The sequence below is a fragment of the Anguilla anguilla genome, chromosome 14 (genome assembly GCF_013347855.1).
Source record: "Anguilla anguilla isolate fAngAng1 chromosome 14, fAngAng1.pri, whole genome shotgun sequence".
Lineage (NCBI taxonomy): Eukaryota > Metazoa > Chordata > Actinopteri > Anguilliformes > Anguillidae > Anguilla > Anguilla anguilla.
The window spans coordinates 30,135,841-30,151,750 of NC_049214.1; the positions used below are offsets into that span (position 1 = coordinate 30,135,841).

Sequence of the window (15,910 nt, forward strand, 5' to 3'; positions counted from 1 at the left end):
AAACTGAGGGGCTCCCAAATTCTGCAATGCCAGGCATCCACAGGGCGGGCGTTCACCAAAACTACAACAAGGCCTCCTGGAGCTCTGGTGCCAGGGACCCTGCGTGTGGCCCCGCCTCATTTCCCAAAGTTCCCACTCCCCCCTCATTCTTCTCTCCCCTCCCTACCTCCCTTTCTTTCTCTCTTTCACTCTTTTATTTCTCCACCCTCTCGCTTCATCTTTCCATCCCATTGTCCTATGTGTTTTGTGCCTTGCCCTGTCTCTCCCTTTCTTTTTCTCTTTCCCTTCCTTCTAATTTTCCTTCTCTATCCCTCTTGCCCTCCTCCCTCTCTTCCCAGCCCAGGCTGATTACTGGGTGACCCCTTAGGGCCTGCTGATGTGGCTGCCCAACGGAACTCTTCTGCTGTTTGCCTTCCAATAGCTCCTAATCAGGAACATTAACCGTGCACAGATTCAATCTGTTAGGTGCTCATGTTTCCCCAGAAACTGCCAGCAACTCTTTTGGGCTGTTCTGCTGATTCACGGCATTCTATATTTAATTACACACTATAAGAAGTAAAACAAGGGCATTTTTAAACACTTTGGTCTCACCATGTAGAAATGACAGCACTTTTTATACATAGCACCGCCCCCCCCCCTCGTTTCAGGACACCATCATGACCTTTCCCCAGAAACTCTGCAGGCACGTTTAGGTGCTTCTTAGCAAACTGTAACCTGGATATCTTGTATTTGTGGCTAACTAGCGATTTGCATCTTGCAGAGTTGCCACTGTAGTTCTATTTGTGAAGCCTTCTGTGACACATCCACACCTGCCTCCTGATGAGTGTTTCTGATCTGTCAGCTGTTTGGGGGTTATTCTTCCTTATGGTAAGAGTTCTTTAGTCATCAGCTACAGAGGTCTTCCTTGGCCTATCAGGCCCTCTGTGATTTCTGAGCTCACCAGTGCTCTCTTTCTTCATAATGATGTTCCAAACAGTTGGTTTTGGTTAGCCTATGGTTTGGCCCGTGTCTCTCGCTGCTTTATTCTTATTTCTCAGGCTCATAATGGTACCTTGACTTTCATAGCCATAACTCTGGTTCTCACATGCTCTTGAAGTAAAAGCCGATAATGTGCACTTTAACTACACACGAATTGTTTTGATCACAAGCCTAAAACTGTGGAGCACAGAGCCTAATCAAGAAAAAATATGTCTTTGTCCAAAACATTATGGATCTATATATTGGTATGTATACATATACTCCTTTTCTACCCATGCTAAGGCTATATGTTCGGTCACAGGAAATACTGACTCAGGAATTTGGTTCTGGGACAGTCTGGGGACACCCAGAAAAAGGCTTTTAATATCTGGCTCTGTACTGCAGTGTGTCCAGGGGTCAAATCCCACAGCCAAAAACTGGCAAACCCCCCAGTGGGCACTCGGTAGCACAAGGTGACAGAATGGGTGCCCTTTCACTGAGGACTTTCTAAATGAGCACAGCACTTGACTCAAATGGCACAGCTCATAAATCTGTCAGAACTCATCAGTCACTGCACTGATGCATCACAGCAAACCCAGCCTCTCCCACACCCGCCCATATCCCAAAATAAGAAGGGAAAGAACACAACAGGGCACTGTTTGCCAAACTTTGATTCCTCTCCCCCCCATTCCGCAGTTATGCACAAGCTTGACGGGACAGTACCGAGGACAGACTGTGATCGCACTCATGTAGCCTACCCCCACACCCTCACCCCCCCTCCCCCCACCTCCCTTAAGGAACCTTGCCGGCTTTACTGGAATGGCCATCGGATGAGAGATGCTTGCCAACGAATGGTGAGTAACAGGACAGAGAGCAGACCAGGATGGCTTTGGGCTTTCACGAACTCCCTGCGGTTTGGACAGAATGGGGGTGGGGGGTGGGGGGGGGGCTGTTTGGGACTGTGTGCACATCTGCAGGACAGATGACTCCGCAGGACAAATGATTCACCCACAGACACAGCAGATTCTTCCAGCGCTTGTCATCGTCCAGCAGGCCACTGTCTCATTGAAACCCCTCAAAGGGGCCATGGGCATAAATTGAAATACATGCAAGTCGTTAGTTCAAGTCCTGTTTTGGGGAAGCTAATGACCACCAACTGTGAACCGCACAGGTGATGCCAGGAAGTGGGCAGAGCTTGAAGGCCACCCAGGGAAGAGCGAATAGAAAGCGGGACTCACCCAGGTAGGGGATGCAGGGCACCATCCCCAGAGACTGGATGTACTCTCTCATGCGCGTGTAGTTCTCCTCTTTAGACGTTAGGTAGTCCAGCTTCTCCAGCGTGGCCTTGTCCTTACGGCTGATTAGCTGTTGTTGGTTACAAGAGGAGACATAGGATTAATTTAGCTATTTCTTAGTCAACCAACATATCATTTAAAATCCAACAAGTCATTCAATGAGTCAAAGAGTCATTAAATCAATCACAAGTTCAATCATTGAACTAAAGAATAAATCAACCAACCAAGCAGCTAACCAACAAATCAATCAATAAAACACTCATTCAGTTGACTGAAGAATGGATATTTGAATCGATCAATGAATCAGTCAACCAAACACAGAATCAACTATTCAATAAATCAATTGCCCAACCAGTCGGAGGTACGGGCAGTGAAACTAGGTTATGTAACAGCACAAAGTCTGAAGCTCTGATTCAGATTGATGTGCTCTCCTCCAATGGTATGCTGAACTGACATAAGTAGAGTAATGGCATTAGCAGACCCCAAAGCAGAATCGGCTGAAAGCAGAGGCAGGAAAGCCGGAGATCTGCTGTGGTGGGGCAGAATTCTCAGAGGTAGGTGGTGGTGACTATGGAAGGGCAGACATGAAGCAGCTCTGATGTCTCATTTTTTGGCCAAAGGGGGAATCTCTCCCCGTCAGCCAAAACCCCATCACCGTGTAGCTCTCAACCAGCAGGCAGAGCCCGGAGAGGAAAAATAAAAAACGGCCCCATTAACAGATGATTTGCATGTGTTCTCCCTTTCAACTGCCTTCAGGAGAGATGTTACCGCCATTACATCAGCGACATCGAGATCCGGAGGTCTGGTCTGCTCCACTCCCCCCCCCCCCCCCCCCCCCCCGCAAACCACCCGCCTCAATGTCGCCAACTGTGGCTGAGGTGAAATGTAATGCTTCTCTGTCACCACAAGTAAAACACAGAAAATCTACAGACAGGGAAAAAACGAAGAGGGAATATATTGATTGGCATAATGGTGTTCTATGGACAGAGTATCAATTCCAAATACACATTCAAAAAATAACTGAAATTGATATGACAGGGACATGGACTGAAACCCTCCCTCTCTGGGTGATGCTGCTACTGTATCAGTTAAGCTTTGCCCAGAAGGCTGCCCACCAGTCCACTGGCACAGACAGAATAACACAGCAACAATATGGGCATCAGACCGTTAACAAATAACTGGACAGATACGTAGACTGTCTCATTTAGTCATTTAGACTCAGAGCAAAGACAGAGCCTTCTTATCCAAGATCACTCCTTGCACAGAACTGTCAGCCAAATGAACAGAGATAAAAATCCAGCAATTTATATATTTAATAAAATAATTATAAAATAGTTTTATAATTGCGTTCTGCACTTCCTTTGGCTTGAACCTATAATGACAGTCGGCTAGTGTTCTGGAAAATATTCGCATGATTGTTTAACGCCAATGGCCGCACATGTTTTGGAGAGGAAGAACCTCTCGCTCCTCCTCCTCAGGTTGAAAGGGTTCCTGCTGGCCTTCTCCTTAGAGGCTCAGCTCATCTCTTTCCTCTAAGGCCCCCCGTGCTCCTTCTTTGAAGAAGTTAAAATGACTTGGCCACATCCTCGCAACATGGCAAGGCCATCAAAATACAGGATTTGAAGCGACAGGAAACAAAAGTAATGTGTGTGCGAGTTTGTGTGTGTGTGTGTCTGCATGTGCATGTCTGTGACAGTCATCCACACTTAGTGATCCCACAGACAACACTCAAAAATATTTCCAGAGAATGCCCCAGAGAACGCTCAGAGAACGCTGAGCTCTGGCTCTTTGGCTTTGGCTCACAGTGCAAGACTAGAATGAAACTCAGTATCCAATCCATAGGGCTGGGTGCACATGCCTCAGTTTGATTCAAATGCATTGGGGAGCAGATGTGCACTGTTTCAAGAGCTGTTTCAAGGCCTGCCACCATCCCATCACAGTCCAGGCCCATGTGCCACACCATTAGACTGTGGCTGCTAGAGTCAATGCCTCTGTGCAGAAAGGGACTGAGGATGACGATGAGGATGAAGTTGGTTTTGGGAGGGGAGGAGGTTTGTGGAAGTCACCTGGACAGTGAGGTAGGATCCCCAGCCCAGTAGCGAGCACACAAAAACACGCAGACCCAGATAACACACTGAGGTCACACACTGAGGGGAAAGTGCAGAACAAGAGGCACATTCACTTATTTGGTCATGCCCTTCACAGCTTCTGTAAGATACAACTGATACAACCCGCAGCTCTGGGAGAGAGAGAGAGTGTGCACGTGTGTGCGACTGTGTGTATGTGTGTTTATCAGCTAGATATCAGTCTATCTATCACTGGGGGAGAAACCACAGTGTAGGTCTGCCAGCACTTATGTTTATCACTCTCTAAATTCCTACAGCTTGCTGGACGACAGAGCATTAGATGCAATCAAAGGATATCTAACAGGCTTGCTGGCAGGGGAAAGGACATCTTTAAGAGCGAGGATGACAGGTCGCAGATTCAAACATCAACGGAAAAAACACAGCTTTGTTTTCAGATGTAAACACATAAACAGCCGGGCCAAGCCTGACTTCACACAGCCGGTGAGGTCATGCCACTACGCCACGTGTACGATCGAGAACGCGTCGCAGCGGAGACGACGTCTGCTTCGTTTGAGACGCGTCGCTCAGAGCTCTGTCGTGAGCGTTTGTTAATCACGGCAACGAGCGAGCTCCAGGAGTCTTTCACTGCGCTCTTACTGCATCTCAGCAGTACTGCCGTTTCCTCGCCCTCCATTTAGCCTGGAACCCAGAGGGGGCATTACGTTACAGTCTTTTTCCTCATGAGACAGACCCAGTCCAAAATCACAGTAATACCGATTTACTCCTTGGTGGCCAACTCCAGTCGAGTTTTAATTTGACTTTAAAATCACAGACCAACCAGTTCAGACACAAGATACCTGTGTAATCAACTTCTTTCAGCGATCAATTTAGTGCTGAGTTACAACCAAAGAAACTGGTAATATAGGTAGATAAACCCCAATTTTAGGCCTTCTTATCTTCAAAGACCAGAAAGTTAAAAAAGCATTCAAAAAAAGGATCCTTAAACATATTTGTTTGTGTACATATTTATATAATTCGCATTAGTAGCCTCGCTGGTTGTCTGTCCATCTCTGTTGGCTTTTTCTTTATTGGTTTCTTCTATATCCATCTGTCATAACTGTCAAATCTGCCTGTTTTTTTGTTGTCTGTTTCTTCTGCATCTGTTTCTCTGTAAGTTATTTAATTGACTGTTTCTGCACCACATATGAGTCTTTTGTTTTTTCCCTGGTCTCTGTCTTCTGTCTCTTGCTCTGTCTTTTCTTTCCTTATCTATGTCTTCTCTCTCTTTGCTGTCTCCATTGCCTGTAAAGATGAAAATGACAGGCTATTAATTTCACATTGCCTGATTTCTATAATAATTTACACAAGGCTGATATTACCTTTAATCAACATCAGAACATAAATAATAGCCAAGCACAGGGCCAAAAAAGTTCCCAACAATTATTGCACTTGTTTTTTAAAAACAGAATTGTAATGTGAAAGAATCATACAATAGAAACAGTTTCATACATCTGTATGCTCGAACAGAAGAGTGGAATATTGATCATTTTTGCCAGGACACAAAAAGGATAACAGGCCCATTGTGTTGTTGGAACAACAGAATTTTCCTATCGGTGCATCCCTAATCCAAATGACTCACTGGCATACTGCAGGCACATGCCTTGTGTGCCAGCCATCGTCTCACGCCACACAGCCATGGCACCATTACAGTCCCACAGCTGTAAAAATCACCTCAGTGTAGCAAGCATTAACCGGCAACTATGTGCTGCCTTATTCAGCTTAAAAGAAACCAACCCGAAAAATCTTTAGTAATTGACTTAATTAACTATACATTTGCAAAGTAAACTACTTGTCAAAGCACCTTCACTGGCTTTGAGCTCCGGCACTTTGAGCTACAACAACTCCCCTCAGGATTATTTTCCAAAACCTGCTTGACTATTACGGTTGGGTTGAATTTAGAGGTCTTTGTAACAGTCAGGATTGGGTCTGAGCTACACTTAGTGCGTCTAGACATGTTCCTATAAGGAAAGCAGTTGATCATTTCTTTTTTTCCACAGGTCATATGTCCTTAAATCACACAAAACAGTTATTATTTCTTCACCTCCATCTTTTGTTGAGCTACCCATAATTCCCCCTATGACAACCCAGCACAACCTGCCGTGAAATCTGCCTTCACAGAAATAAGGCAGAACGGAGGAAAATTTAAATTCTTTCCGCTGAAGTCGTACATCGCGGCTTTCAGCTCTGCTCTCCGACAGCTCTCACATAATTGACCCATTAAAACCAAGACAAACCAGGAGGATGAGCACAGGTCCAGTGGAGAAAGTGAGGCGTGCTCTTGTAATGCGCGGGAACGAATGGCGCGTGCGATTTTGCGGCTGGCGAAAGCCGCCATTCCCAGATGTGACCGGTATCTCCGCTGCTTCTCCGTGGAAACGGGGGACAGACCGTGAACTGCAAAGCAAACTTTCAGTCATTTCGCGGTCTTTCCCGGAAAATGCGCAATTCCCGTGCAGAACAGATTATTTGCGGAAACCACGACGATGGCGGAAGGCTCGTGGAGGTGACACACCACTTCAGCATTCTGACTCGGTGTCTCTATAATTCACCTTTGAGTCATTTCTCTCTCCGGCTGCCTGCAACCTGTTTCTCTCACTCTTTTCTAACTCCTCCACTTTCTTCAATAAAGACTTGGTAAAGTTTAAACAGTGTGTGGTTATGTTTTTGGGTTCCATTTGCATCTTTGGTGTGGGCCTTCCTACATGGAAAAGAGTGTGCTGAGAAGAACATCTCCATAGAACTACAGTGTACCCAATGTTTTATGTTTTCCAGTAGTGCATAATTTGTTTGTTTATTACAGAGTCATGCGGTACTGCACGTGCCCAGTACATTTTGACATGTGGTACTGCACGCGCTCAGCCCATATTGTCATGCGGTACTGCATGTGCTCAGTACATTTTGACATGTGGTACTGCACGCGCTCAGTCCATATTGTCATGCGGTACTGCACGTGCCCAGTACATTTTGACATGTGGTACTGCACGCGCTCAGTCCATATTGTCATGCGGTACTGCACGTTCCCAGTACATTTTGACATGTAGTGCTGCACATGCTCAGTTCATATTGTCATGCGGTACTGCATGTGCTCAGTACACTTTGACATGTGGTACTGCACGTGCTCAGTACATTTTGACATGTGGTACTGCACGTGCTCAGTACATTTTGACATGTGGTATTGCACAGGGCTCAGTACGTTTCATCATCCAGTGTCGCATGCACTCAATACATCTTATAATGCAGTACTGCACAGGCTCAGTTTAAAGCTGAGGGTTGGAGATGGTCGCAAAGCGGTCACAAACCCACAAGAGGGTGGTCGTACAGTGGCCTTTCATTACGAAGACAGAAATCTTTGTGGTTTCTTTCTTTCTGAAAGCAGCCACATTTCCATCACTTCAGTTGTGGTGAAGGTCATATGAAGGGCAGCTTATATCCTCCATTTTATCTGTTTGGTTATTTCTTAATCTCACACAGTTCACCAAAAATAGAAACTGCCACTGGAAAAGGGGAAAGAATTAAGTGAGACGCCAAGAGAAGATACAAATCATTTTCATATTCAGTTTAGATTTTTTTGTATACATCACAAGATCATAGAGCCTCCTGTTATTTCATTACTTCAGGGCGAGCACAATCTGCAGATCCTTTTGTGATGCTCTTTTATTGAGTATTTATGTATCTGCTTATTGTGATTTTTAACACGGTGCTGTGAAACTGATCTGGACTGTTTCTGCGCCATTTGAGACCCATCCAGGCTCCTGCTCCCCTCACGCTCTCTTCCCACTGGAGGTTTCATCGAGCGTTGAAAACCCTGCGCGTGCTGCCAGATGAAAATAAACCCTTCATAAAGCACGTCGTGTGTGCTTTGGGAAGTTAAGAGAACAATTTAAACTCAATAAAAACCTGGCCCGGGCCCGTGTTCAAGAAGCATCTTCTAGTACGAACACTGATCTTGGATCAGGCAACAGCTGTCATTATCATATCCTTTCCCACTAACAGCTGAATGTGGAAAACCCTAGATCAGTCTCATTCATCACTCTAAAGCAGCTCTAGGCAGCACATTGTGACATGTACCGCAGCAGAAAGAGCTTGACAGAGCATGCTTCTCTCTGATTCGCCTTCTTAATCGATTTTCCAGGTGTAGCGTTATTCTAAGCCCTCACTTGTACGCCACTCGAGAAAGATAAATGTAAAATTCCGTGGTAGGCATGCCTGCTGGGGCCCAGCATAACCCACAGCACTGCCATTAAACGAGTGGAAAGCATGTCCAGCAGTGTGCTCTACAGTACAGCACTCTGCCCGCCTCTCTCAGCCGCGTCACAGAATGACAGACGAGAGCTGATATGAATATAAATGTGGTACCAACGCTTTCCCAAACACATAAAAAAGGAGTTGACAGGATCGTGGTAGGGGCAGGTTTTCTCAAATTCCCAGATTTTTTCCTCTGCATCAGCCTTTCCAGGAGCTGAACTGGGAACATGCTGGCACCTCTGAGACCCACCACATCCAGCTGGAGTGGAACAGGGGAAGCTAATGCTATTCCTACCGCTACTGCTACCACTTTTACTGAAGAAATTGCTTCAGTAAAACACCTAGATGGATAAACTGTTGTTCCTTTGACTTAACCTTTATTTACAAAGACTAAAACAATGTAGCCTCGTATGAAAGTGAGACCTGGTTTGGGTGGATAGCATATTTTATTTAACCCCTGTTCACCCAGGAGAAAACATCTTTTACTATTAACAAGAGATGAATATCTCTTTTCAAGGTAGACCTGGTCTAATTGTATGTAAAAAAAAATATATATATATCTCAACAAATACAGCCCAACAAATACAATAACTGTTAGTTTGTTCGTGTATTTGTGTGTGTGTGTGTGCACGTGTGTGCGGGTGCATGCATGCATGTGTGAGTGTGTGGTCAATACATGCTTAAAATCAAAGTACTAAAGAACCTAGAAAGGAAAAAAGGATTGCACATTGTAGACATCATTCCAGACATCATGCAATCGTCCCCCCAAAATAAACCCCCCCCCAAAAGGGTAGAGTGGGCCCCGTCTCTTACCGCCCAGGTCTTGCTGAGTCTGAAGATGGGGGCGCTGTGCAGGGCGGAGACCACAGACACCAGTGCGTGGAGGTTGTTCAGTTCCAGAAGTTTCTGCAGGATGGGGAGAAAAGGCAGAACCTCCGTGAGTTTTATTTGACCGGCACCAGCCCTTACAGAAATGCAATACAATTCAAAATATAAATATACTATAATACACATATATGTAATTATGTGGACTTTTTGGCAAAAATAATAAACAAATAATTCTCTTTTAAAAAATTTACATTGCAATATGTGAAATATTTTCCCATTATACAATATTTTGCAATATATTACATTTCTGTTAGGCCACTTTTATTCCAAACTCTTAATTGGAGGATTCAGGATTTTAAACCAACTGCAAGAGGGAATTTCCACAGCCAAAGTCAGTATTTGGTGTTAAAGGAGTGAGAATAGACAGCTGACAGATGTGCTCTCACACAAACATCATTAGCCTCTCAGAGACCGAATGACACCAGTCGGCTCAGTGTGGATTCTCACCATACGTTAGACATGGAACAAATACATTGTAATTACCCTGTAATTACACAAGTAAAATGCCCAGCAAGTCCCTGTTAAAATGGCACGCAATTACATGATGTTAATACTCAGCGAACAGGGCTGGGTTTGGGATTGTGGTTTGCGCTTGGGGTTGTGGTTAAGGTTAATGTTAGGGTTTTACCAAGGTTTAAGGTTGAGGTTACAGTATAGGAAAAAGTCTTATAATCATTCAGTTAACCTTCGTGATTACGAGAAATTCTGATTTGTTTATGGGAATATAAATTTTCTGGTAAATTGCTAGCTGAAATTGAAGCACAATCTAAAACATAAATGTACGCTCTACATGGCGTACAGATACAATGTACACTGTAATAAAAACAGTACATTGCCAAAACAAAATATTTACATCCATTATATTTAAAAGGCACATGTGAAACCAAACACACAACAATGACCTGAAGAACAGCTAAAAACAAATGGTTTGAAAATGTTTGAACTATTTCTCCCAAGAGATTTTTTACTTCACTTGCTGATTTTTGTGGGTTTTCTGTAAAAGCGTCTTTTTGACAGTGTATCACCAACACTACAATAATAATTAATTAAGGGGGAAAATATGGCAAAGCCACACCAGGGGGTTTCCTGGCTTCACCGTGTGCCTTATTTTCATGGGGCGATGAACTAAAGTGCAGTGGATTTCTGCCAGGTCACCCTGCTGCTATTCCACCCTTCCAGGACCCTGGGGAAGGGGTGTTGGGGTGGGGGGGGGGGGGGTGGGGGTGTAGACAGGGGATTATCACTGTGCTTCGGATGGCATCATGCCAACCCCCTACCCCCTCGCCCCACCAGCTGCCAAAATAAATTAGCAAAAAAAAAGTTTTTTTCAAAACTTACAGTAAATAATACTTAAATAATAACAAACGCTGACGTCATCGTGGCTTCATCTACAGTACCTTCTCCCTCTGCTTTTTAGAGGTGATCTTATGGAGGGCAGAGGCTCCTGGACAGGAGCCAAATAGAAACAAGCCCTTTGCTTTTGCTGCTCCAACCACTCACACAATGAGAACATTATTTTGCCCATAGCAGAAAGAAGCAGAGCTGTCCAAGAAACGATTTCCTCTGCAATTGATTATTATCAATTGATACAATCTGGTTCATAAATTAAGATAGCACTTTCATCAACAGCATCCACCACAACAAGAACAGACCAAATGCCATTAGTTATAAATGATCAACATTGTCCTGTCAAAAAGCAGATGTTTATATTCACTATTAATTTAAAAGCCTAAGCTCCTCACAACATTTTTTTGACTTTCTTCAAAAAAGTTCACATACCAGAAAACAAACCCATAGTGCTAGGCATTTTCGCAAAGGAAACAAACGTTGGCAAACCCTCACACGTTTCTGGGGAGAGCCATTTTCTCTACGCTGCTTTTATAAAAGCAGTGAAAAATGTAACCTGGCAATCACTGTACCTGAGAAGTCTGACAGATCTTTACACAAATTTCGATCACAATCAAGCTCAAGAACAGGAAATAAGGAACTCAAAGCTTCAGGAGCCAACCAGCACACGTTTTTATTCGACGCTCACAGAGCATGGAGCGTGACGGGATCGATTACTGTTGGCCGTCGTGTGGTGCAAAAATGATTTGCTATTGTTTCACAATGGAATGGCTGGAATACATTTGTGATATATTCCACTAGGACTTAAAACATCTGGGTTCCGGAATCATCTTTCTTTTTCCCATACTTATTTTAATTCACCCTTATTCTTTGGGGAAAGGAGGGATCGAGAAAGAGAAAGAAATAAACAGGGGAGGAAGACAGGGAGCGGAGAGACGGGAGAAAGAAAGGGGAGAGTGAATGAGGGAGGGATGGAGGAGGACAGATAGAGAAGGGAGAGGAGGAGAGAGGGACCATTTCAGGTGGCCGGGAGGGTATTTCTGTTCCAGCATACTCGTACACCTCCTTGCTGTGCCATTTATGACACCTTATCTACTCTAAGGTAAGATCGCATTGATTAAGGGCATTTTGAATAAGACCCCTTTAAGTAAGGTCTGCTATAAATAAGCTCTTTGAGTCAGCTCCTCTTTGAGTACTCTTTGAGTAATCCACCCGTAGATTAAGAGCTCTTTGAGTAAGTAGGAACTCACAGCCTGAATGAATCATAGTAGTTTGTGCAGAATTTTGAAAGCTAAGAGCATCCAGACTCAATCCGGACACAACCTCTACAGGGCCAATAAATAAAGCCACATCAGCGTACAGACACAGAGCTCTCTGCGTTGGGTTTCCATCCAGCCCAGAGTCCAAACAAGCTTTATGCTCTTCAGCATCCCATTTATTCCACATCTCACCCAGGAAATGAATCATCAGTACTGACTGTCTTAGATGGCCTTATTCCAGGCTGAACTGCTTCCATCTGTAGAATATTGTTATGAGGTAAAACCTACAGGCCCTGAGTAAACCTGGCTTGCCACATAGTTATCTAGCTACAACCTACAAGCCAGACCTCTAATTAAAGCTACTACTTATGTTTAAAGACCTGTGCCCTATCCTAGCGTATGTTGTGTGGTGCGTGTATATAAAACAAAAAGAAAACGGGAACAAAACACGGCGCTACGTGGACTACCCAGGCAGTCCCCCCTCTGTTTCTGGGGGAAAGTTGGGAGCAGAGTGCAGAGAAAAGCGCCAGGAACAGGAGCGGCCGTGGACTCACCTTGGCGATTTTGACAAAGTGACTGAGGATCTCGGCCCGGATCTTCAGGGTCTGGGCGGTCAGCACCTCCCTCACCAGCCAAAAGCTGACCTGCAGGGAGAGAAAACTGATCAGTCAATAAGGAAATCAATAAATTAAATAAATGCATCAACCTATAATCACTCAATCACACGCCCAATCAATCAATAAATCAACCAATTAATGAATTAATCTTTATGTTTCTATAGCCAGTTCACTGAGTCAGTCATTCAGCTGAACCAATTCTAAATAAAAAAAAATATATATAGAATCGCAGTAGACCTATAAAACATCAAAAACATCTGTAACATATACTGAAATAAAAACAAGGCATATAAAAAAGTACAAAAAGACTTTTATAATGCAACAAGGAGTCACTGACTGCTGCATGGATTGCTATTTGAACTGCTGCAGAAGTACTGTGAAACAAAGCAAGGAGCCTTCAATCTTCAGACGTCAAACTTCTCCAAACTTCTTCAACTTCCCCTTGTTCATTAAACACCGTTCCCCCCAAACACCCACCTCTACTGACGGAAACAAGCTAAACCAAACCCAAAGCTAAAATAATGACTGCTTCAGAATACGGACCTAATTAATATGAGTAAGAATATATAAAATACTCTTCTTGATTACATTACATTTATTTAGCAGATGCTTTTATCCAGAGCGACATACAAAAGTGCACATCATGGTCATTGGAACAACTACAAAACACAGGTTCGATAAGGTAAAATACTTATTTCATACAGTTATTTATAGCCATGAGCACAGTTCAGTTCATGCAGTGAACATTATTCTGACCTAACTTATACAAAGTCAAACTTGATGAATCTTTGTGGTTTTTTTATGTAGTCTTACTTGGGCACCAAAACTGAGGTGCCACAGACACAACTGGGGCAGAGGTATGGAATAATGATTCAGTATCGGGGCTTGTAACTCGTAACATTGTCGGTTAAGCAACCTTGGTTCTCAGGTGGAAAAGCAAGCAGCGCTGCTCCAGTTGAAAAACGCAGCTGTATAAACGCCTGGTAAAAAAGGGAGACGGTGAAACCGTGGCTCTGGATGAGGGGTCCTCAGCAAACAATAAACAGCAAAAAAAAAAAAAAAAGAAAGAAAAAAGGTGACCTTGTGCCCATGTTCTCAATTACCGCAAACACAGACGCTATCCGAGGGGGAAATCTCAGCGGCACGCTCGCGGCTCGCGGTACATCTGCTTGTGTTTACGGGGCCCCGCTCGCCTTCCATCGCACCGGGGGAGCGATTGTCAGGGGGGGTTGTTTAACCCCCGTCTGTTTGCAGGCGGAATTCAGGGAGACGCGGCGGGACGGAGATCAGACACCCCCCCCCCCCCCACCCATGCACCACCCTCCGAAAGTTTCACGTCACAGAGCACAGCGGCCAGTCAACTGGAGCGGGCTGGCGGAGCGTGCTGTGTGCCACACGCTAATCTCAACAGGGGGGAGAGAACACCGGAGATCTGAGGGGGAGCACGTCACCCCCCCATACCCCCTTTACAGAGATGGAATAGACTTTAAATCTATCTAAATAAATTTGCAACACGTCACAATATTTAGATACAGAAACAGAAAAGAACTCAATGCTGCTTTCTATGAATGAAAAAATTAAAATACATAGTTCATTCATATAGTTAAAATATATAGTTTTTAAAAATATATTTTTCATTATATATAGTTAAATTTCACCTGTTTATATACATTGCACTCCATTCCATTCTCTAAGCCCCTCACAAATCTATATTTGCTCACCTGATGTATTTTTAGCTGCGTTGAGCTATTGGCTAGTCTGTAAAAGAGATTTGCTTGGTTAACCTATGGCAAATCATATGAAATCAACTCACTTTGTACTGAAGTAACTTAGGCCCATGAAGCCACAGAAATACGGTATGAGCGAAACACGAGGGAGACCAGATGCAGCCGCCTCGCTCCAACACGCGAGTTCGCCCCGTGCTGTCACAATAAACATTCCGCCGCCCCGCCCTTTTCAGCAAACGAAGAGAGAATTTTCAGCGTTCCATGAGGTAATTCCCTCTTACGCGGCTGTCGGTTGACCAATGGGAGAAAGATGTGGAGGCCTAGGGCAAGAGACCCCACCACGAACAGAGCGCCTCGAGCGTGCGGGGTAAAGCCCCCCCCCCACCCCCCCCGTCCCCTCTCGCCGAGCTGCTGGTGTGGGCCAGACTGGAGCTCCGTTTCCACACTGTTCACCGGGCAGGGGGACAAACGGGTCAGGGATTCTCAGGGGGAGCACAATCAGTGAGTCGGTGTGAAATTGAATTTCGTGAACTTGCAGTGACCCGCCAGCCGTACAGAAGCGAGGCGGGGGGGGGGGGGCGCACTTTAATCCTTCAGGCGAAGAATCCAGACAGCGCTCGCGACCGACCTACATCACCGGCCAAATTTCAGTGAAGAACAAGGAGGTAACCTTGTTCTTTTTAGCACAATCTGTCAACGCGCACAAGCACACATTATTATTAATGAGAGCATTTTCCTCAGCCGCAGAACACATTCAATTAGGTCGCCCATTCATCTTGCTGAACGGACCCAAGTTAAAGTGTGGTGGACAGACCTAAGTGTTCAGACACAAAATGGCTGCTTCACCCAGGTGCGTAAAATGCATTGGTGGTGGTTAAGGTTATGTTCACACATCACTGTAAAGCACTTAGTAATCGCTTGGACTTGGAGAAACAGCACCAGGCCAAGGGGTGTCCAGATACTTTTGGTCATATAGTGCATCCTGACAGTGTTTTCAGAAGCAGCCTCGTACAGCGAAGCATTTCCCCTTAAGATACGCTGCTCTAATTTAAGACCTTTCTAAATACTTAAAGATTTGTAAGAGACTAACTTTTCTTTTTTCTCCTGGCTGATTTATAACAGGTAAAACATTCCAGGGCTGGCCTGTGCGTACACAGCAAACCTCTCAGTAAAAACCCAGTGCAAACAAGAGTCATGTGCATGTACTGTAACCGAACAACTGGTCCAAGAAATTGGGTTTTAGTACAAATATTGTGCCAATGTTAATCCATAACGTCCTGAAGCTCTGGAAAATGCATCAGAGCTGTAATATGAAGTGAGTAACGGATCTAATTTGTGTTCCAGGAGGGTTCCCATGGTCCAGCAGACAGGCCCGTAGGATTCAGCAGTCTTGTTACAAGCTGTCCTCTTGAAGTGTCTCCAGTGCAAGAAATGGAGAGAGCAGAGGAT

General features: G+C 44.6%; 1 protein-coding gene across 3 annotated transcripts in view; it reads right to left on the reverse strand.

Moving 5' to 3' along the window:
- Nucleotides 1-15,910, reverse strand: part of LOC118212335 (ras-specific guanine nucleotide-releasing factor RalGPS1-like) — a 123,065-nt gene that overhangs the window by 79,144 nt on the left and 28,011 nt on the right. For all 3 annotated transcript variants that reach the window (XM_035390100.1, XM_035390099.1, XM_035390098.1), the window contains 3 exons: nucleotides 12,672-12,761; nucleotides 9,437-9,529; nucleotides 2,196-2,322 (listed from right to left, as the gene is read on the reverse strand). In XM_035390100.1, coding sequence (XP_035245991.1) covers nucleotides 2,196-2,322; nucleotides 9,437-9,529; nucleotides 12,672-12,761 — 310 coding nt within the window. The remainder of the gene's footprint in view (nucleotides 1-2,195; nucleotides 2,323-9,436; nucleotides 9,530-12,671; nucleotides 12,762-15,910) is intronic.